The sequence below is a fragment of the Pyrgilauda ruficollis genome, unplaced genomic scaffold, assembly GCF_017590135.1.
Source record: "Pyrgilauda ruficollis isolate IOZ18807 unplaced genomic scaffold, ASM1759013v1 scaffold9, whole genome shotgun sequence".
Classification (NCBI taxonomy): Eukaryota; Metazoa; Chordata; class Aves; order Passeriformes; family Passeridae; genus Pyrgilauda; species Pyrgilauda ruficollis.
Genome location: NW_024531043.1, coordinates 34,873 through 52,819, shown reverse-complemented (window position 1 = coordinate 52,819; position 17,947 = coordinate 34,873). Strand labels below are relative to the sequence as shown.

Sequence of the window (17,947 nt, the reverse complement as noted above, 5' to 3'; positions counted from 1 at the left end):
AATCCAACCCACATCTCTTAACACCTACTGAGAAGAAAATTAACTCTGTCCTTGCTGAAACCAGGACAGCAGGAAATCCTGTTCAAAGGAAGGAATACCAAGATTGTGTTTCTGTGGAAGCTTTCTGATGCGGTAGATAGTCTTCCAAACACTGTTCCCATTGGTCTTGTCTCTGCCGGAGAGTGGAGATACGGAAATCTCTGTTTCTGTTGTTTTAGTGGTAACTTTAAAGCCTGATGTGTTTTCCTCTGACTGCAGCTGTGTTGATGGGTTCAGTGTGATCACCCTGAAAATGGCTATGAAAGTGTGTTTTGTGGTTATTAACAGTGTGGACTGCTATATATTTTATGTGTGGGAAGTACCTATGTGTCTGTTCTTGGAAGGCTGAAAATATGAAGAAATATATTCTTTTTGGTCTCCTGTTGGCTGTATGTGAGGGTTTTGTGCAAACTGAAACATGTTGATAAAACTGGTTTCTGAGGTCTTGGTCTCTCCATTGAACAACCTAGAGGAGTAACAAATTCCATCAACTATTTCTCCATGTCTTTGCTGTTAACCTTATGGTGGATGTGGTTCATCTGTATTTGAAAAAATTGTTAGATTTTGAAGTTACGTTGCCAGCTTGGGCATGAAGTGGAGATATGGCATTTATGTCAACAGACAGTGTATTATAATGATTTTTATTAGCTGCTTAAGTTTTTCTCACCATCTGTTTCAGTGTTGAGGCATATAACTGATGGCTTCCAAATGGGAACTGCTTAAAAGAGGTGGCAGTTAAGAAGCTGGAAACAAAACATGTCTCTTGAGATTGTGCTGAAGTGGTAGCTGGGTTCATTATTTTAGTGTTAATTTGGAAAGGTGGCATGGTACAGTGGTGTCAGAAGACTTTCTCTGGATTAGTAGCAGTTGCACCTGCTGGATGTTAGCCAGGATCTGGAAGCATTTTTTCTGTCACAAATAACTTCTGTAATAGGACTGTGTGCATGGGGGAGACTCACCTTGTTCATAACGTCGTTCATGTCTTGTTGCCCAGAGCGGCTGTGGCTACCGCATTCCCAGAAGTGTTCAAGGCTACGTTGGATAGGGCTTGGAGCAAGGTGTCCCTACCCATGGCAGGAGGATTAGAATGAAATTAGCTTTGAGGTCCCTTCCAACTCAGACTGTTCTGTGATTCTATGGTAATCCTCATCTGGCCATATTTACTTATAGGCAGAATTTAGTTGCTGTGAAAAGACCTGTCAGTGTGCTGTATAAGGACTTCCATGAACTGTTGACTGGGTCATAGGCTGGTTCATTGGATCATCATGTTCTCTGTCATGTCTGTGTAGCTGCAGTATGTTTTAGACCATAGTGAGCTGCAATTTGGGACAGACTGGCTGCTGCATGGCTGCCTCTGGCAGACAGTAAATCACTCGTTCCTAGTCTGCTGTCAGCCAGACTGTTGTGTTATACCCATTTGACTGGATTTGTTTAAAATGTAGTTGAGATTCTTGTTTATTTAAAGGTCTGTCTTTTTTTAAGTGGTGGTGTAACTCTGCTGATTTCTGTTTCATTGCAGAACTACCCATGAGTTCTTGTTTGGTGCCCTTGCTGAACTTGTAGATAATGCCAGGTATGTAGCTGAGACTGCCTAATTCCCGAGGTAACTTTGGTTAAGATTTAATTCACCTATGTATTAGTTGATCTTCAGCAGTTTTCACTTCTAGTAGATTTTACAAGAAAATATGATTTTAATTTAGTATGAGTATTTCACTTGCTGCTCTTACATTGCCACATCCACCCCCTAAAAAAAAAATTACTCCTGGAAAGACAGGTTTGAATGAATCCTGGAACAACTCATATTGGAAAGGAAATTGATAACATACACAAGAGAGATTTAAAGAAAAAATTACTCTGCCTTTTTGTGTAAAGAAATTGCTAAAGTAAATATTACAGGATCTGTGACTCTTCTGATATCTAAAAAATTTAAGTATCAAACATGGAAATGAAAATCAAATCAGAAGCGGGATGCTGAAAAATAGAGCAAGAACTGCTAAAGGAATTTTGACACTTCAGGAGATATGGTCTTTGGAAATGGCAGGTGTTGGGCTACCTGTCTCACCTGTATGTGGAGGGGATTCCTGCTATAGAAGCCTCCCAAGCCTTGCGTGCTTTTGTCTTGAGCTACAGGAGGTACTGTCATGAAGCACTATGGAAGTATTTTGGGATTGTTCTCTCTCAAGTGTGATTTGTCACAGTGTGCATTTTGTGATGTAAGGAGCTGAAACTGGGGCATTTTTGAGTTGGAAAGCTTCTGTTCAGGGAATCAGCTCTTTGTGTGTGTGTGTGTGCATGCACTCGCATGTGAGCTGGTGCTGTGTTCATGGCTGCAACAAGGTAAGAAAAAGTAGGGCTCTTGGGGGTGGTTTTCCCTTCACCTCTTGGCTCCCCTCTGGCTATAGAGGGGTTGTCTTCTGGGAAGAAGTAGCTAGGCTGGGCTGGAGGTACGAAATTGAAACAAAGTGGCTGTGGCATTTGTCAAGTGGGGTTTTGTTACAGCTCTATAGTGCCACGCCTCTAGTCAGCTAACCAAGGTTGGTTTGGTAAGAGGGCAGTAGTGCTGTACCTGCTATACATTCAAATACAGAGGAGGATGCAGCGTGTGAAGGGCTGCACTTCAGTGATCTTGGCAGTGGCCTGTAACAATCTTGAATGTATTGGAATGAAGCTTTATGTGGAGTTACTAAACCTTTTGTAGGCAGCTCGACAGAAAAAATATAGATGTTGTTTGTTTTGTACAGGAGGGAGCTCAGAAGTGTGTACTCATTTGATTCCCAGCCCCGGAATGACTTTTGTTAGAATGCCACTGGTACTTCCTGTCACCAGACCTGTTTGTGTGCTAGCAATGTCTTATGCTGGAGTTTAGGTTCAGATAAACAAAATGTAGGACAATGTTTTCTGTCACTGATGACTGTGGGGCCTCTGTGGACTTTGATCTATACAGCCAGTTGTTTTGGAAATGCTTGTGTATGTCTGGATTTTTAGCTTAATTTCTGTTTAATGTTTGGATATCAATTGTGGTTTTATTTCTTTGTAGAGATGCAGATGCCACAAGAATAGACATTTATACTGGTAAGTCACTCATGCTGCTACCTTGCATGTCAGCAATTAAGTCAGTAGTTGACTTGAATTTAGGCTGAAAATGTATGTTGTCCTTAATTGAATAAGAGCGAGGGTGCTTATGCCCAATCCTGGGATCAGTACTGGGCCCCTCAAGACAAGAAAGATATTGAGGGGCTGGAGCATGTCCAGAGAAGGGTAAGGGAGCTGAAGAAGGGGCTGAAGCACAAGTCTGATGAGAAGTAGCTAAGGAAGCTGGGGAGCTCAGCCTGGAGAAAAGGAGGTTTATGGGAGGCCACCTTGCTCCTACAACTCCCTGACAGAAGAGTGCAGCCAGGTAGGGGTTGGGCTCTTCTCCCAGGTAATAAGTGACAGGAATAAGAGAAAAGAGCCACAAGTTGTGCCAGGAGATGTTTAGATTGGATATTAGGGAAAATTTCTTCACTGAAAATGTAGTCAGACACTGGAACAGGCTGCCCAGGGCAGTGGGGGAGTCACTGTCTACCCATATTTAAAAAATGTGTAGATCTGGTGTTTAGGGACATAGTTTAGTGAACTCAGCTATGTTACATTTGTGGTTGGACTTAAGGGTCTTTTCCAACCTGAATAATTCTATTGTTCTACCATTTCTTCTGTGCCATAGTGCCTTTTGTCTTTCAAAAAGGAGTACCTTTACAAATATATTGGGGAAGCAATTAAGTCAGCCTTCACCTGGGGTCGGGTGAAGTGAATTGCTCTTTGTAGTGAATGCTAAAAAACTCTACTGACACAATACAGTTTTGTAGTGAAGAAGTTCTTAGTCATTCTGTAAAAATGTAGTCCTCTTTCTTAAAGCTTAGCCATATTGCAGGTTTAAAAGTCCTATTTCTTGTGTTACTTTTGTTGTTAACACTGATCCCATTTTATGGAACTTTAAACTTCTGCTTATGGGAACAGTGAATAACTCTTCTCTTGCAGAGCGACGAGAGGACCTACGAGGTGGATTCATGCTATGTTTTTTAGATGATGGAACAGGAATGGATTCAAGTAAGTGACAGAAAGTTACATCCGCATTTGCAAGCTGAGGTTTCATGTTTTGGTTTAAGTTGAATTAACAGCTTAGTTCCATTAAAAGGGACATGTTCCATGCCTGTATACATGTTTCTGCCTCTCCACTTGCTCTTTCACACCATATTACATATCAAGCCATTTACCTCTTCCATTGCAGAAAACTAATCTGGTCAAAAGAAAATTGTTTTGCTGCATTATAGAGTTGGGTCAGCCTGACTTGAAGTTTCCCAGTACACTGAAGTTTGCCTTGGGGCTGAAGGGAGAATAGCGGAGCAAGAAGGGGAACAAGCACAAGGTTTGATGGCATAAGCCTTTTCCCCATCTGGCTTCCAGATGATCAATGTATCTCTACTCTAACCAGAAAGCGTGCCATGGCAGAAATTAAGGTTCTGCTTTGAAAACGGTTTGCCATTGTTTCATCATGGACATTGTGTTTGAGATCAATACTGGACAATATAAAAGCTTAGTAATATGAGAATATAGTAAATGTATTTCTGCCTTGTAAGAATTGCTGTAAATTGGTGTTGTATCTAGCAGGAGAAAGCGAAAAGCTTTTCTGCTTTACTTTAGCATCAATGAGCAGCACTGTCAACCCACCTTTGAGTCGTGAGGATTGGTAAGTCATCCTGTGAGGAGTTCCATACACGGCAGAAAAACTGGGTGAAATTGGGAGGTGAATTTGGAGAAGACAAAGGAAATGGGTAAATAAGCAACAACTAACATTTTTGTGCTGATTCCTCAGTACTTTAAGTTCCTCTTGTGATATTTTCATAGCTCAATCCCAGCTGGCAACTCACACAGCTGCTTACTCCTTCTCCACTGCAGTCATGGAGAGAATCAGAAGGGTAAAATGTGAAAACTTAATGGGTTGAAATAAAGACAGTTCAGTAGGGAAAACAAAACCTGTGCATGCAAGCACAGCAAACCAAGGAATTCATTCCCCACTTTCTGTGGGCAGGCAATTGTTCAGTCACCCCCAGGAGAGCAGGCCTCCATCATGTAAAACAGTGACTTGGGAAGGTGAATGCTGTAAGGCCACAAGTGCCCCTCTTCCTCCTACTTCCCCAGCTTTATCTGGTGAGCACTACACCAAGTTGCATGAAGCTTGGAGCAACCTGGTCTAGTTGGGAAGGCATCCTTGCCATGGCAGGGAGTGGAACCAGATGGTCTTCAAGGCCCTTTCTAATCCAAACCATTCTGGAATTTTATGATACTGTCTGGAATCCCTTGGGTCAGTTGGGATCAGCCATCCCAGACTTGTCCCCTCCCAACTTCTTGTGCGACCCAGCCTGCTTGCTGGTGGTGCAGTTTGAGAAGCAGAAAGGGCCTTGATGCTTTGTAAGCTGTGTTCAGCACTAATGAAAACCCTGTATTAGCAACGCTCTTCTCTAAAATGCAGTCCCATATGAGTTAGCATGGAGAGATTGAACTGTATCCCAGCCCAAACCCATATAGATACGAAGCTTTTAATTCAATTTAATTTGTGCTTTGATACACAGATTTGTGACTTCCATAAAGGAATTTGGTTTGAACTATTGGTACCTTCTGTATATTCTTTGGAATACAATTAAGGATGCTAAATGGGTCTCCCAAGAGTACCTTCCTGCCATCAGTTTAGTTGAAGGAAACAGTAAAGCCCCATCCATAAAAAAAAGCTCTGAGATTGAAGTATGGCCTTCTGATAATCCTTAGGATCAGGGAGAGGAAAATACAACCTTCTCTGCCTGTGTTGAAAACTGTGTTTCTCTGGAAGGTGCCAGATATCTGTTCTAATGCCACAGAATTTTATGGCAGCTTTTATGCAGTTATTGCATCTGTAGTGCTGATTTTTAAAATGGGATTTAAGTATTGGCTATTGTCTTGGTTTAAGACAATTTAAGGGGGATGCTCTGAAATGAGTTATATCCCCTTAGTTTTAACCAACCCCTTTGCACAGGAAATAAATGTGTAAAAATAAGTGGAAAAAAATAACAGTTTACTAACAAGCAAAACAGCAACAGTTACAAACTAACAGTAAATAGTCACTAGAGACAAAATTGCTAAATGTCATGGACTCCCTGGGAACAAAGAGGAAACTCAAAATGGCAGTGACACCTTTCCCCAAGATGACGCTTGCCATGGGCAACCGTGTGTGGGGAGACAAAGGGAAAATGGCAGCAGCCCTCCCTCTTATCTCTCTGGTGGCAGCAGCTCCATCGGTGTACGTGACTGACACGCTCTGGCGGCTGGTACTCGGTCAAGGACTAGAACCTGTGGAAGGGCTTCACCTTTGTCTTGACAGAGGATGGCAGGGCAGCCAGCTAAGGTGGCTCAGACTCTGTGATTTCTCATGTCAGCTGGGTGCTGCTGGCAGCTGCAGCAGCTGCAGGGTCTGGGGTCTCTTCAGTCCTCCTAGCACCGTGCTACAGCTGCAGACACATGTTGCAAAATTCACTCTGAAACAGTTTTTGATTGTGGCATGCAGCATCCCATTTTGTGGCAACAGTTGCTACTGTTGTGAGCACAGAAGCCCTACCTGAAACAACCCCCTCTGGAGGTCAGAGAGAAACAGAAGAAAAAAAACCCAAAGCAGAGCCTCTGCCTTGAGCAAAAGCCGTGAGCAGGGAGAAGAAGGTCTGCCTGAATGCCTTGACTTTAAAGAGCTTGACATTTGCCTGCCCCCATCCCCAACCCTCTGGTTCTGATTCTGGCTGCACAGCTGGGTCTTAAAGAGACTTTCAGTTTTGAGCACAGATGGATATGAAATATAATAATATTTGGGTTACCTAGGACAGCTATTAAGTGGCTTCTTTTGACTAATCTTTCATCTAAATGTTGAAGAATTTTATCCTGATAGCCTGAAATGCTCAGTAAGGAAGATTGGCAGATACTGTGGGTTGCAGGGGTGTTTCACAGCACTGTGCATTGTATGTAGCAAATACCATGTAATTCATATTCTTTGACTGTCTTGATGCTTGACCAAGGTCGCCAGGTGGAAGCTCTGTGTGCTGCACCATTTGCCTGTCAGCGTGGACGGAAGCAGCTAAGGAGAGTCTTTCATTCAAACTTGCTGCATGGGACTCTCTGGTTCCATCCCTGGCTGTAGGGATATGAGCTTAAATTTCTCATATTGCAGAGTCTACCAGTTTTAAAGATATCCTGAAGATCTCCTATCTGACTTTAAGAGATGTCAGCAGAAAACTTTTTATTGGACTTTTCTCCCTCAGTACAGACTTTGCTTCAACAGAAGTCATGGATCTTGGGAGTGTTTTATTTTTAAATTAAAAATTGTTTTTATTGTACATAAAGCTGACATGTTAAAAAGAATACCTCCATGACTTGCTGTAGGGCTGTTGTAGCCCATGCTAGCATGGGATCTTCTCAAGTCAACTGAAAGGATGGCTTGGAGGGCTGGCACCATCTGGGGATGATGAGTGAATAAACCCAGTTGCATCTGGGCACTTCTGAATGGAGGGAAGAGCTGCAGGGCTCAAGTTAACTGTTCCAGTAACAGTTTGTGTTACTCTGTCTTGTTGCTGTTCTCTTTAGTCTTGTTCTGTCTTGGGCAATTCTAGATTTGTCTTGGAAGGCTCTGAAAACAGAAGGGTATAGTGAGGCAGTTGGTCAGATTTGAGTGCTCTGTCTGATGGCTTCTGATTAGCAAGCCAAATGACAATTCCTCATTTCTAAAAGTTAGGGGTGTTTATCAAGTGATTCCTGCTGCAGTTGCATTCAGTACTCACTGCATTGGCTCTCTTAATGATCACTCTGGGTTGTGTGGTCTCAAGATCAAAATACATTTGTACTCAAGCTGGAAACATCTCGCATTGTAGTCATGAGTTATCATGAGGTCCAAAGATTCTGTGATGTTATAGGACAGCTCTTTTCAAAGGAACCATCATGTCCTGCAGAGAGGTATCAGAATTATAGAATCTTCTGAGTTGGAAGGGTGGGATTTTGGGGTGTTCTGTGCCTGAGAAGTTGTCCAAATGCTCCTGGGGCTCTGTCAGGCTTGAGACCATGACCCTGGAGAGTCTGTTCCAGTGCCTGACCACCCTTTTGGTGAAGAACTTTTTTTTAATTTCAAATATTAATAAATATATTATTATCCAGTAAATACCCTCTGCTCCCAACACAGAATAATAGTGCTGGTCCAGAACTGGCTCTTTTGTAAGGAACTACATAGGAGTCTATAGAAAACCAAACAATAGATCTCATGCAGCACATCACATTTCTCATACTATCAGTGAAATCACTACTCAGTGATTGAAATTTTACCTAATGCCTGGCTCTGGAACTGCTGCGTGAATTTAAAGAGTCAAAATACAGGTTGAATGATTCAATGAATCAACTTGTAGGTCGAGAAAGTATAACAACTACTTTAGGAAGTGACTGTAGTTTTATTCTGAAGCAATTGAAGAAAATAAGTCTGCCTGGCATTTTCATCACAGAAGTGCTCAGGTTGGAAAGTACCTTTGGATCATTTGTTCCAACCTTTCATGGGAAAGGGAAGAGATGATTTAGCACCCTGTCTCTCCAGTAATCAGGGACTCCACCACACACCTGGGGAGGTTTTTCTAGTGGTTGATTAAATGACTGATTAATCTCTAAAAAATGTCATACTTTTTTAAGAAGAAACTTTTCCCAGTGCAACTTGTATCTATTGCCTCTTTTTCATGTGGCTCCTAGGGAAGTGTAGCCTTTGTAGCTACCCTTCAAGTACTGTAATATTGTGATGAGATTCCCCTTGGGCCCTCTCTTCTCAAGGAAGGAGACCTGGTTCTTCTCATGGGGCAGTTTCTGCAGCCCTCTGATCATCTCCTTTGCACCCTGTTCAGTCTGTCTGCATCTTTCCTGAATTGAGGAGACAAAACTGGACACAGTACAGCAGGTGAGGGCCTGACAAGCACAAAGTTGAGTGGGCTTATCACATTTCCATCTCTTGGCAATGTCCCTGTGTATACAGTCCAGGATCCTGTTTGCCTCAGTTGCTGTTGTTGGACACTGCTGGATCATAATCAGCTTGTCCACCAGGACCCTTCCAGCAAGGCTACTTCTCCCAAGCTGCTGATTCCAGTCTGTGCTGGGCTCTTGGGTTATTTAATCGTGGATGCAGGACTTTACGGTCCCTTGAACTTCAGACACAATCTTGCTTGCCCACTATTTTAGCTGGTCCAGGTGTCTAAGAAAACATTCCAATTTACCCCCATCAACAAAGCTGGTGAGGATTCAAAAGCACCCGACTGCCCAGATCCTGTATGGAGATGTTGAGCAATGTGGGGCACGCCGTCAGTCCCTGGGGTCTCTGCTTGTGACATCCTGCCAGCCAGAGTGAAAACCATTGATGATCACTTCTGAGCATGACCCATGAGCCAATTCCCTACTTGTTTTGTATACCACTTGCCTGGTCTGTGTGTCCCCAGTTTGTCCAGGACCAGGCTGTGTTAAACTGTGTCTAACGCTTTGTTGAAGTCCAGCCAAACAACACCCACTACACTCTCCATAAATACAGAGAGTGCTGCCTTGTAGGTGACCAAATCAGTCAGGTGTGACTTGCCTTTGTAAATCTCTGCAGACTTAGCCCAGTTAGCTGCCTTGTTGGCTTCTAATACTTTTTAAGAGAGCTTGTTGCATTATTTTTTGAGAGATTGAAGCAAATATATCAGGTCTTGCTTTTTTTTCTACTGTATTTTTGAAGTTTGAAGTTCAAAACAGGTTTTGTTTTAATGGAAGCAGTTAATTAAGTGCTGGTGTCTTGGTTGTTTTATTAGTATTTTAGTTTTTAGTATTTGCTGTTTAGTATTTTAGTAGTTGCTTTATTTGTGTTTAAAAAATACTGTTTATCCAAGGCTCACAATGGTGAGGAACAATGTTTAACTGGAACTCCAACTCCTACTTTGGAGTGTGTACACACTCGTGTGTGTGGACAGTGATTCTTGGGGGTTACTTTCAGGGGAGCAGTCTACACAATTCTCTGGAGAAAATGTCTCTTTAACTTTGTTTAAGGTTAAATCTTTAACCTAGACATTGATGTTTCCTCTAAAGTTAACACATTTTTAAAACAAATTACAGGAATATATATCAAAGCGATTTGTCAGTCACTGTCTGTTTCCAGTCATTGCCCCATGTGGGGTTGGTGTCTTGTGTTTGTTACAGTGACAAAGGACCTCACAGCTTTTCCCTTGTTCCCCCATCCTCAGAAAGTTCAACTTGGCTTTAGGCTAATTTCCACCAGGTAATGAATTAAATCCTGCCATCTTGACCATCTTGAGTGAATTTCTTCAGCTTGTTTTTTCTCTTCTTTGTTTTGCATAGATCTCCCTTCTCTATTTTTCGTGCTGGGGAGTTTGGCTTTTTTAAATCCAGTAACTCTGAGGCACAACGAAACAAAAATAGTGTGACTAAAATAGCTGTAAGTGGAAACACCCTCCAGAGCCTCTAAAGAGCTGGAAAAAAAATGTGTCTTGATTCTTGGGAGGATATAAATATTAAATGTCTCCTAAAGACAGCCTGGAGAGAGGTGCTACCTCACATTCCCCTCCGTTCAGCATCACCTTTATCACTCTGACCTGAAAGAAGAGTCATAATAGGGTGGTTTCAGACATCCAACATTGAGTGGTAAACCATCTGGTCACCTTTCCTGAGAGAGGAAGTGCTTTGGATAATTACTCTTTACCCTTTTTAGGCTTTCTAAAAGTTTCTTAAAAAAAGTTACTGAAAAACGTTTGTGGAGCAAAAAGGTTCCAATAGCCCTTCTCTTTTTAATATCCCGTATCTACTGTCCTTACCAGGCTTTAAAAATAACACAGTAATAGTAGTTAGAGTAATAATAATTGGATGATGATGATCATCACCAACATCCTTACTCAGATCTCAAATACAAGACATTCCAGTGTTTTCTTTCTTTGGCTAGAAAATACTACAGTAGTCTGAAGGGAAGGCAGAGGTACCCTTATCCAGTCCAAAGCTGTTTCTGGAATAGCTGTGGAGCTCCATTGAGAACAACTGCAGCTGAGGCAGCGAGGTGTTTGCACAGTTGTTCTCCTGTATTTGTCTTTAAATCTGAATATAGTTTCAACTGAAAATGGTGTTCTGACACCAGCTCAGTGATGTCATGTCAGACCAATGGCGTTAGTACTGAATATTTTACTGTAAAACTGGTCAGTGCTGATAGGCCTGTGTGAGTCTTCTGCATGCTGAAATCTAGCCTGTCCTTGGGCTCAGCCTCCCCTTAGTAGCCTGACGGGGTGAATGATGTCTTGTGCTCCCTTATAGCTTGTGTATGCATTTGTTTTTAGCAGTAAGGCACTTTGTGTTCCTTGTCTCTGGAATTAAACTTCAGTAAACTCTGGTGAAATGATTACTGTCTCTTGGGGGAATGGAAAGGAATCATTCTGTCCTAGGGATGATGTTAAAAGTCTTTATCCCTTGAACAATAGAAAGGCTGGAACTAAAAATGACAGACCCTCTCAGCTGTAAAGCCATTGTGTCCTTTTGTTTTCTCCTGTGCTAATGAAGTCCTCTGCTAATTGCTGTAGGACCTGTTGACTTTCTCCCCAGCTGTCTGGCTGCCAGGCGTCCAGCAATCTGCTGCCAAAGTTAGCTTGTGTCCTACTGGTGCTTTAATTAACCAGAGTGTTCAGTTCAGCACTGTGAAGAAATAGGAGTGTTTATTCTGGATTACTGACCTTTTTAATAGTCCTGTCTTATGCTCTAGTGCCAGTGCTCTCAGGTGTGTGGTGTCAGTGGGACGTGGGATACAACAGACCCAGTGCATCCTAGGGTCTTAATTTATAAGAATTGACAACTGTGATGGACACAATAGATCATTTTTGTGGATTTTTTTTTTTTCCAAAAGAAACGTCTTCATGCAGTTCAGATGGGCCAGTGGACTAGACTGAAACCAAAAACTTTTTTCTGTCATCATCATGGCACCTGTACAAATCTTCTGGTAATATCAGTGCCCTCAATGAGCATGTATCTCGCAGGGCTCTGTGGTACAGCTTCAGCATGCAGCTTCAGCTTGGGCTTCTGGCCTCTTTTCTGGGCTATTGCCAGTGGTGAAGGAGTTACCTTCCTTCTTTATTAAAAGATGTGTCTGTGTGTGTCTGTACACTGAAATAAGCCTTTTGTGTTCCCTGTCTCTTGTTGCAGATGAAGCTGCCAGTGTTATCCAGTTTGGTAAATCATCCAAGCGATCACCTGAGTCCACTCAAATCGGGCAGTATGGGAACGGCTTGAAATCGTAGGTACAACGAGAGCCAGCCTGCTGAGGTTGGGGAGGTCGTAGTCCAGGTGATCGATGTGCTTTTTGCTCAGAGGTGTATAGCTTTTTCCCCAGGGAGAGAAAAAAAAAAAAAAAAAAAAAGAAGCAGATGAACTCTTAAGATCCCCTGGTTTGGTAGACAGGAGCTCTCTCAACATCTGCTGTAGTTTTCCATGGCCAAGAAGGCTCTGTACAGCTGACAACAGTGATTTGGGACTATGCTTGCATAAGGTAGAGGGTACAGGTAAGAGCTTCGGGAAAATAATGGAAGAGCTTGGGAAAAATAATGGAAGAGCTGGAAACAAAATGGTCATCTCCCTGTTGCAGTCAGGCAGTAAAATTTGAGCAAAATAGTGCTTCAGCCTCCCAAGAGGAAAGTTATCTGGTGCAAGGCAGATGGACTTAAACTGTTTATTTTTGTTCTTAAACCAATGGAGGGAGAAGGGGAATGATGGAAGCAATGAGAGGAGGGGTAGGATTAAGTGCAGAGGAGCACATGTGGGAAAGGAATCCTACTGGTTGGAGTGGATTTGCTAGGAAAGAGGAAGAAGTTTGCTGTGTCTTTGGAAAAGTTACAGGGTTTTGTGACTTACTCTGGCTGTTATGCTTTGTGCTTACCCATGTGGCTTGATTATATGCATCCTCTTGGGAAATCAGTGGGACTCAGTAACCTGGGAGAAAAATTAGGGGATCTTTTTAGCTGCAGTGCAGGACAGATCCCAGATCCTGACTGTATGCTTCCAGGACAGATCTCTGTCCTTTCCTAACCTTAAGCAAGAGGGGTACTTTATTACATCAGAGAGATACTGCCTGAAGCCCCAACATATGCGAAAGGTAGGTTGTGGAACTGCTGTGCTGTGGACTTAAGGCAGTCTGAAGAGAAATGCTCTGACATAACACCAATACTTCTTTTGATGAAATGTTAATTGTTATCTGTTAAGGTGTTTTGGATGAGCTTGGTAACAGGATAACTTGGTAGAGAAGATTGAGAAGATGCAAAGACAGTATTTGGGATAGGAGAGTGGGGAGAACGAAGGGACTGTCTCTTTTTGTGACAACAAGCTGCTAAGCTGCCTTAGCTGAAGTGTCAGTAAGGCTTTAGTTAGGTTAGGAAATGAATTTTCTGTCTCCAGACTGCTAAACTTGATTCTGGGTACCGTGAAATGAGGAATGTGCTTGCTTTCTTACTGACATTTCTGCTCAGAGATTTGAAGGTTATTGTCACATCTCATCTCAGTTGTCTTTTAATCTTTTTTTAAAATTTTTGTTTAAACTTTCTACATAGTATGAATCTGCAGTGCTGTACACCTTTTAATTGTGCCTGGTGTTAAATGTTTTGAAACATTGTGAAAATGCCCAGATTGATATGCCTTCTGAAAGGAATGAGATGTTTAGAGAGAAATGATAGTTGCTGTTTCAGCCCTTCTGCCTAACCTGGTTTTGGCATCTCATAACTGAACATAATGGGAAGAAAGCTCATTAATGTGGCCTGCATTCTGAACAGTATGGTGCATCAGGTGTAACACACAGTTTGACCTCTGCCTACAGGGGTTCCATGCGGATTGGGAAGGATTTTATCCTGTTCACAAAGAAAGATAACACCATGACTTGCCTCCTCTTATCACGGACGTTCCATGAGGAAGAAGGCATTGACGAGGTTTGCATGTGCTTCTTGTAATGAACTAGTATAGTGAATGCTGCCTCATCTGAACTTGCCCAGCTCTCACAGAAGAGTCTGTGTCAGGGCTGTTTGTGACTCTTGTGGGATCAGTGTAAGGTTTTCTTTTGGCATTATGCTGTAGGGCTTCTGCAAAGTCAACAATTTTTTTCTCCTTTTTGTTATAATTCTAATTCAGAAGTCTCTATAGAGCAGAGCAAGTTTGAAGGGCTTATTTCAGTCACTTAAAGGTGTGCTTATGCTAAGTTCAGGACATGCCCAGACATCTTGCATTTTCCTTTTCCCACAAAATTTGAGTTTGAAATGTATTTAATTTTACTGTGATGATTTGATTTTGTGTAGAGAATTAAAAGTGTTTAATGGAAAAGTGAAGTTGCTACCCATGGGTCATTAACTGCAGGTGTGTTTTCTTACAGATATTTTTGATTTTTAATAAAAAGTCAGTGTAGTTCAACCTATGAAAAACTTGCATATTTTAATAGATAACTCAGGCATTGTTGTTCCAGGAAGGGTTGATAATTTAAATTTGCACTGGGGTGGTATCTCAGAAAATATCTTGTAGTATGAGGGAGGGATTGAAGGGACCTGTGCAGAGAAGCTGGGGAGGGGCAGTGCATGCTGGTAGCCCGCCCATGACTGAAGCAGGTTGGGAAGAGTAAAGTAAGTAATTCCCACAGCAGCTCTGGCTACTTTTTTGGCTTGACCACAATTCTAGAATAGGATTTGTGTCCTTGATGTGCAGCTGCAGTTTATAATTCTGTCTATATTTTTACTGTAAATGGGAGAAATCACCTTGCTAGCATCCTTTAAAAAAATCAAAGACGGAGATCAGGATAAATATGAGTGAAGGATATCTGAGTTCAAGAGAGGAATTAAGCCAGAGTGGTTTTTTTAGTATTATGAAAGTTGCTACATGAGAAGGGCAAAAAAAGCCAGTACTAATGCGACTTGGGAATGGTTCACTCTGAGACTGGTATTTTAAGAAGGCAACTCAGGGGCTGGCAGAGAGGATCTGTGAGCATTTGACAGACATGCAAACTACTGAAGAGCTGGAAAGGGCTCTTGTGGTGACTTAGGGGGCTGTCAGGAGGTCATTGGACCATGACCTGCAGGAGGGCCTGACTGGAGTGGGAGAGACTGAGTCACTCTCAATACAATGGGATTTGCAGGTCATTGTTCCCCTACCCACCTGGAACGCACGGAGCCGTGAACCTGTGACGGACAACATGGAGAAATTTGCTATTGAGACGGAGCTCATTTACAAGTATTCCCCTTTCAAATCAGAACGGGAAGTGATGGACCAGTTCAATAAGATACGTGGTGAGAAAGGTACATATGGATGGTGCAGGTCACAAGTGAGGTATTTGGGGTTTGGTTGGGATTCACCTGGTTGACTTGTTACTTGCTCAGGCACCCTGGTGATCATCTTTAACCTCAAGCTAATGGATAATGGAGAGCCAGAGCTGGATGTGACTTCTGACCCTCAAGATATTCAGATGGCAGAAACACCCCCAGAGGGAACGTAAGTGTGACTGGTGTAACAGGCCCTGATCAAATTTGGTGTAGGGTTTGGCTATATACTGTGTGCATGGGATTTTTTTAAGATTCTCTTTTTGTAGTGAATTAGAGAATTTAGAAGATCTATAGTTTGTTCTTAAGCAGTTTGGGGTTCATGTGTGTGTCAGCCCATGGGTGTTGTGGCTGTGTTTGGGGTGAATGCCTGCAATGGCTGATCTCAGCTTAGCCATTAGCAGAAGACTCAATGTCCTTTAGGCACCATAAAAAAGGAGCCTTAAGCTTTATGTTTAATTTTCTATACCTATCAAAGATGTTTTCATCAGAATGAGAGCTGGTTGTGAGTCAGTGCTGCTCCCAAATTGCTGTTCAGTTTTGTGGCAAAACATGAGGTGCTGCGCAGGTCAGCCTCTGTGGGTGGATAGTATGGAAGGCAGGTGGGGTGTATCGCCACATCTATCAGGGAGCAGGGAGCACTTCTTCCTGCAGAGGGGCAAGAAGGATGTGCTCAGAGGGCAGCTGGAAGAGCACAGGCTCCTGTTTAGAGAGAGCTGAGTGTTTGCTGAGTTGATCACCTGTAGCGTGAAAACAAAAAACTGAGTTGAAATTAGCCAAATGCTTAATTAAGTCCCAGAGCTCCGTGGGCACACCTAGCAAGCTTTACCTTTTTGATGAGATTACATGCTTTTTCCCTGCAGTACTTGAATTTTCCATAGGAAGTTTTAGACCCTGTAAAGCAGCTCTATGTATTAGAGTGATGTTACTGAGCAAATTCCTTGGGGCCCTCCAGGGGATCTCAGCATCTTTAATGCCTGTTTGTAAGGCAAGCATGATTTCCACTGATCACTGCCTCTTCTTTCTGATGTTGTGGTACCATGTGTGTCAGTGAGTAATGCAGGTTCTGTGTCAGCGTGCCACTGACTCACTGAAGGGTGGAGACGCTCTGGTAGGTGGGCATACTTTTGGTGTTAAATAGTCCAGTTTATAGATTTGGCCATTATTATCCAGATGTATTCAAACTCCCTCTTCAGGTTGCAGTAACATGAGTATCAGTGTCTTGTAGCAGTAGTTATGACGTACAGCTCAACAAAGAGTCTGGAGAAGACATAGGTAGAAAAAACATTAAAGAAAAGCTTTACTTAATGTAGCTTCATGGTAATTAAAACAGAGAGACCTTTTCTTTCACCTGTCTGTTTCGCTAAGGGTATCTCTTGGGCATATTCTGAAGTAGATGGCTCTCTTGCAGCAAGCCGGAGCGCCGCTCCTTCCGTGCCTATGCTGCTGTGCTTTACATTGATCCCAGGATGAGGATCTTCATCAATGGACACAAAGTACAAACCAAACGACTCTCATGCTGCCTCTACAAGCCAAGGTAAGTGTTGGATCCAAGATCTGCGGTGTGTGGGACCATTTGGAGTTAGAGAAAAGATGTAGTGTTTTGCTCTCCAGGTGTATCATGCACAATTCCATTCCTAACCCTAACGCCACGGAATCAGACCATAAGAGAATGGCGTGTGCTGCTGACATCATGGGAAGAGAGATACATAGTGGAAAATCAAATGCCTTTGAAAATTGCATTAGTCATTGGTGCAATTTGGCTCCCTTTCAGAGCAAACAAAGAAATTAAGATCCTGGTTGTATGAAATGCCATATTCACACAAAACTGTTCAGTAACTGTGTTGTTGTTTTTGAGCAGAAGAAGGAAATACATATGGTGGGTGTTAGGATTATTTCCAAAAAGAAGCTAGACTGAGTGCTTTGAAACAGTTGCTTTTATATGTAGCTAATCCAGGTTTGAATAGAGATTAAAAAAAAGCTTTCCCTGTATTCCTTTTAGATTTCCTTAAACAAAAAATGTGACAGTTAGCTGGGGTGTGCTGTCAGTTGGCTGAACAGAGACTGGAAAAGGTTACTGGGATGGGATGGGAAAGGGAAACCTGTATTTCAGTCTACTTGAGGCAGACTCTCTCTGGGAGCACACAGTCTGCATTCTAGATACCCTGGCAAAATTTATTTGAATCAAATAGTAGTAATTTTGTAGAGTATTTGTGTTTTTTTTGGTATAGCATTTTGGGCTCACTCTCAGCCTACTAGGCACTGTTAGTAGCCACAGGCCAATGTCACACCATTGACAGTGCCTGAAGAGCCTGGCTGGTTTTTAACTTAGGCTTCCTCAGCGCCTTACATGAGACTGTGTGAAATGGTATCAGAAACCTGACCAAAATAAAAGAATGTTACACCCACTGCTCCTCATGCTGGCCAGGCCAGTTGTTCCCCTGTGGAAGGCAGGGAACTTGCCACTGTAAATCCTGATTTACTGGGTAGAGAATCTCTGGATTTCTGTATTTTTGACTATGTTT

The 17,947-nt window shown here is 42.4% G+C and overlaps 1 protein-coding gene across 6 annotated transcripts in view; it reads left to right on the top strand.

Moving 5' to 3' along the window:
- Positions 1-17,947, top strand: part of MORC2 (MORC family CW-type zinc finger 2) — a 47,166-nt gene that overhangs the window by 4,780 nt on the left and 24,439 nt on the right. For 3 of the 6 annotated variants that reach the window (XR_005956918.1, XM_041488432.1, XM_041488431.1), the window contains exons 2-9: positions 1,559-1,612; positions 3,077-3,111; positions 4,057-4,125; positions 12,283-12,373; positions 13,943-14,051; positions 15,242-15,401; positions 15,483-15,594; positions 16,834-16,959. Coding sequence is in view for 5 of the 6 variants with exons in the window: in XM_041488432.1 (XP_041344366.1) it covers positions 1,559-1,612; positions 3,077-3,111; positions 4,057-4,125; positions 12,283-12,373; positions 13,943-14,051; positions 15,242-15,401; positions 15,483-15,594; positions 16,834-16,959 (756 nt within the window). In the remaining variant the exon portion in view is untranslated. Of the gene's footprint in view, positions 1-1,558; positions 1,613-3,076; positions 3,112-4,056; positions 4,126-11,871; positions 12,080-12,282; positions 12,378-13,942; positions 14,052-15,241; positions 15,402-15,482; positions 15,595-16,833; positions 16,960-17,947 lie in introns of those variants that run through there. The other 3 variants (XM_041488436.1, XM_041488433.1, XM_041488434.1) reach the window with 3 other exon arrangements.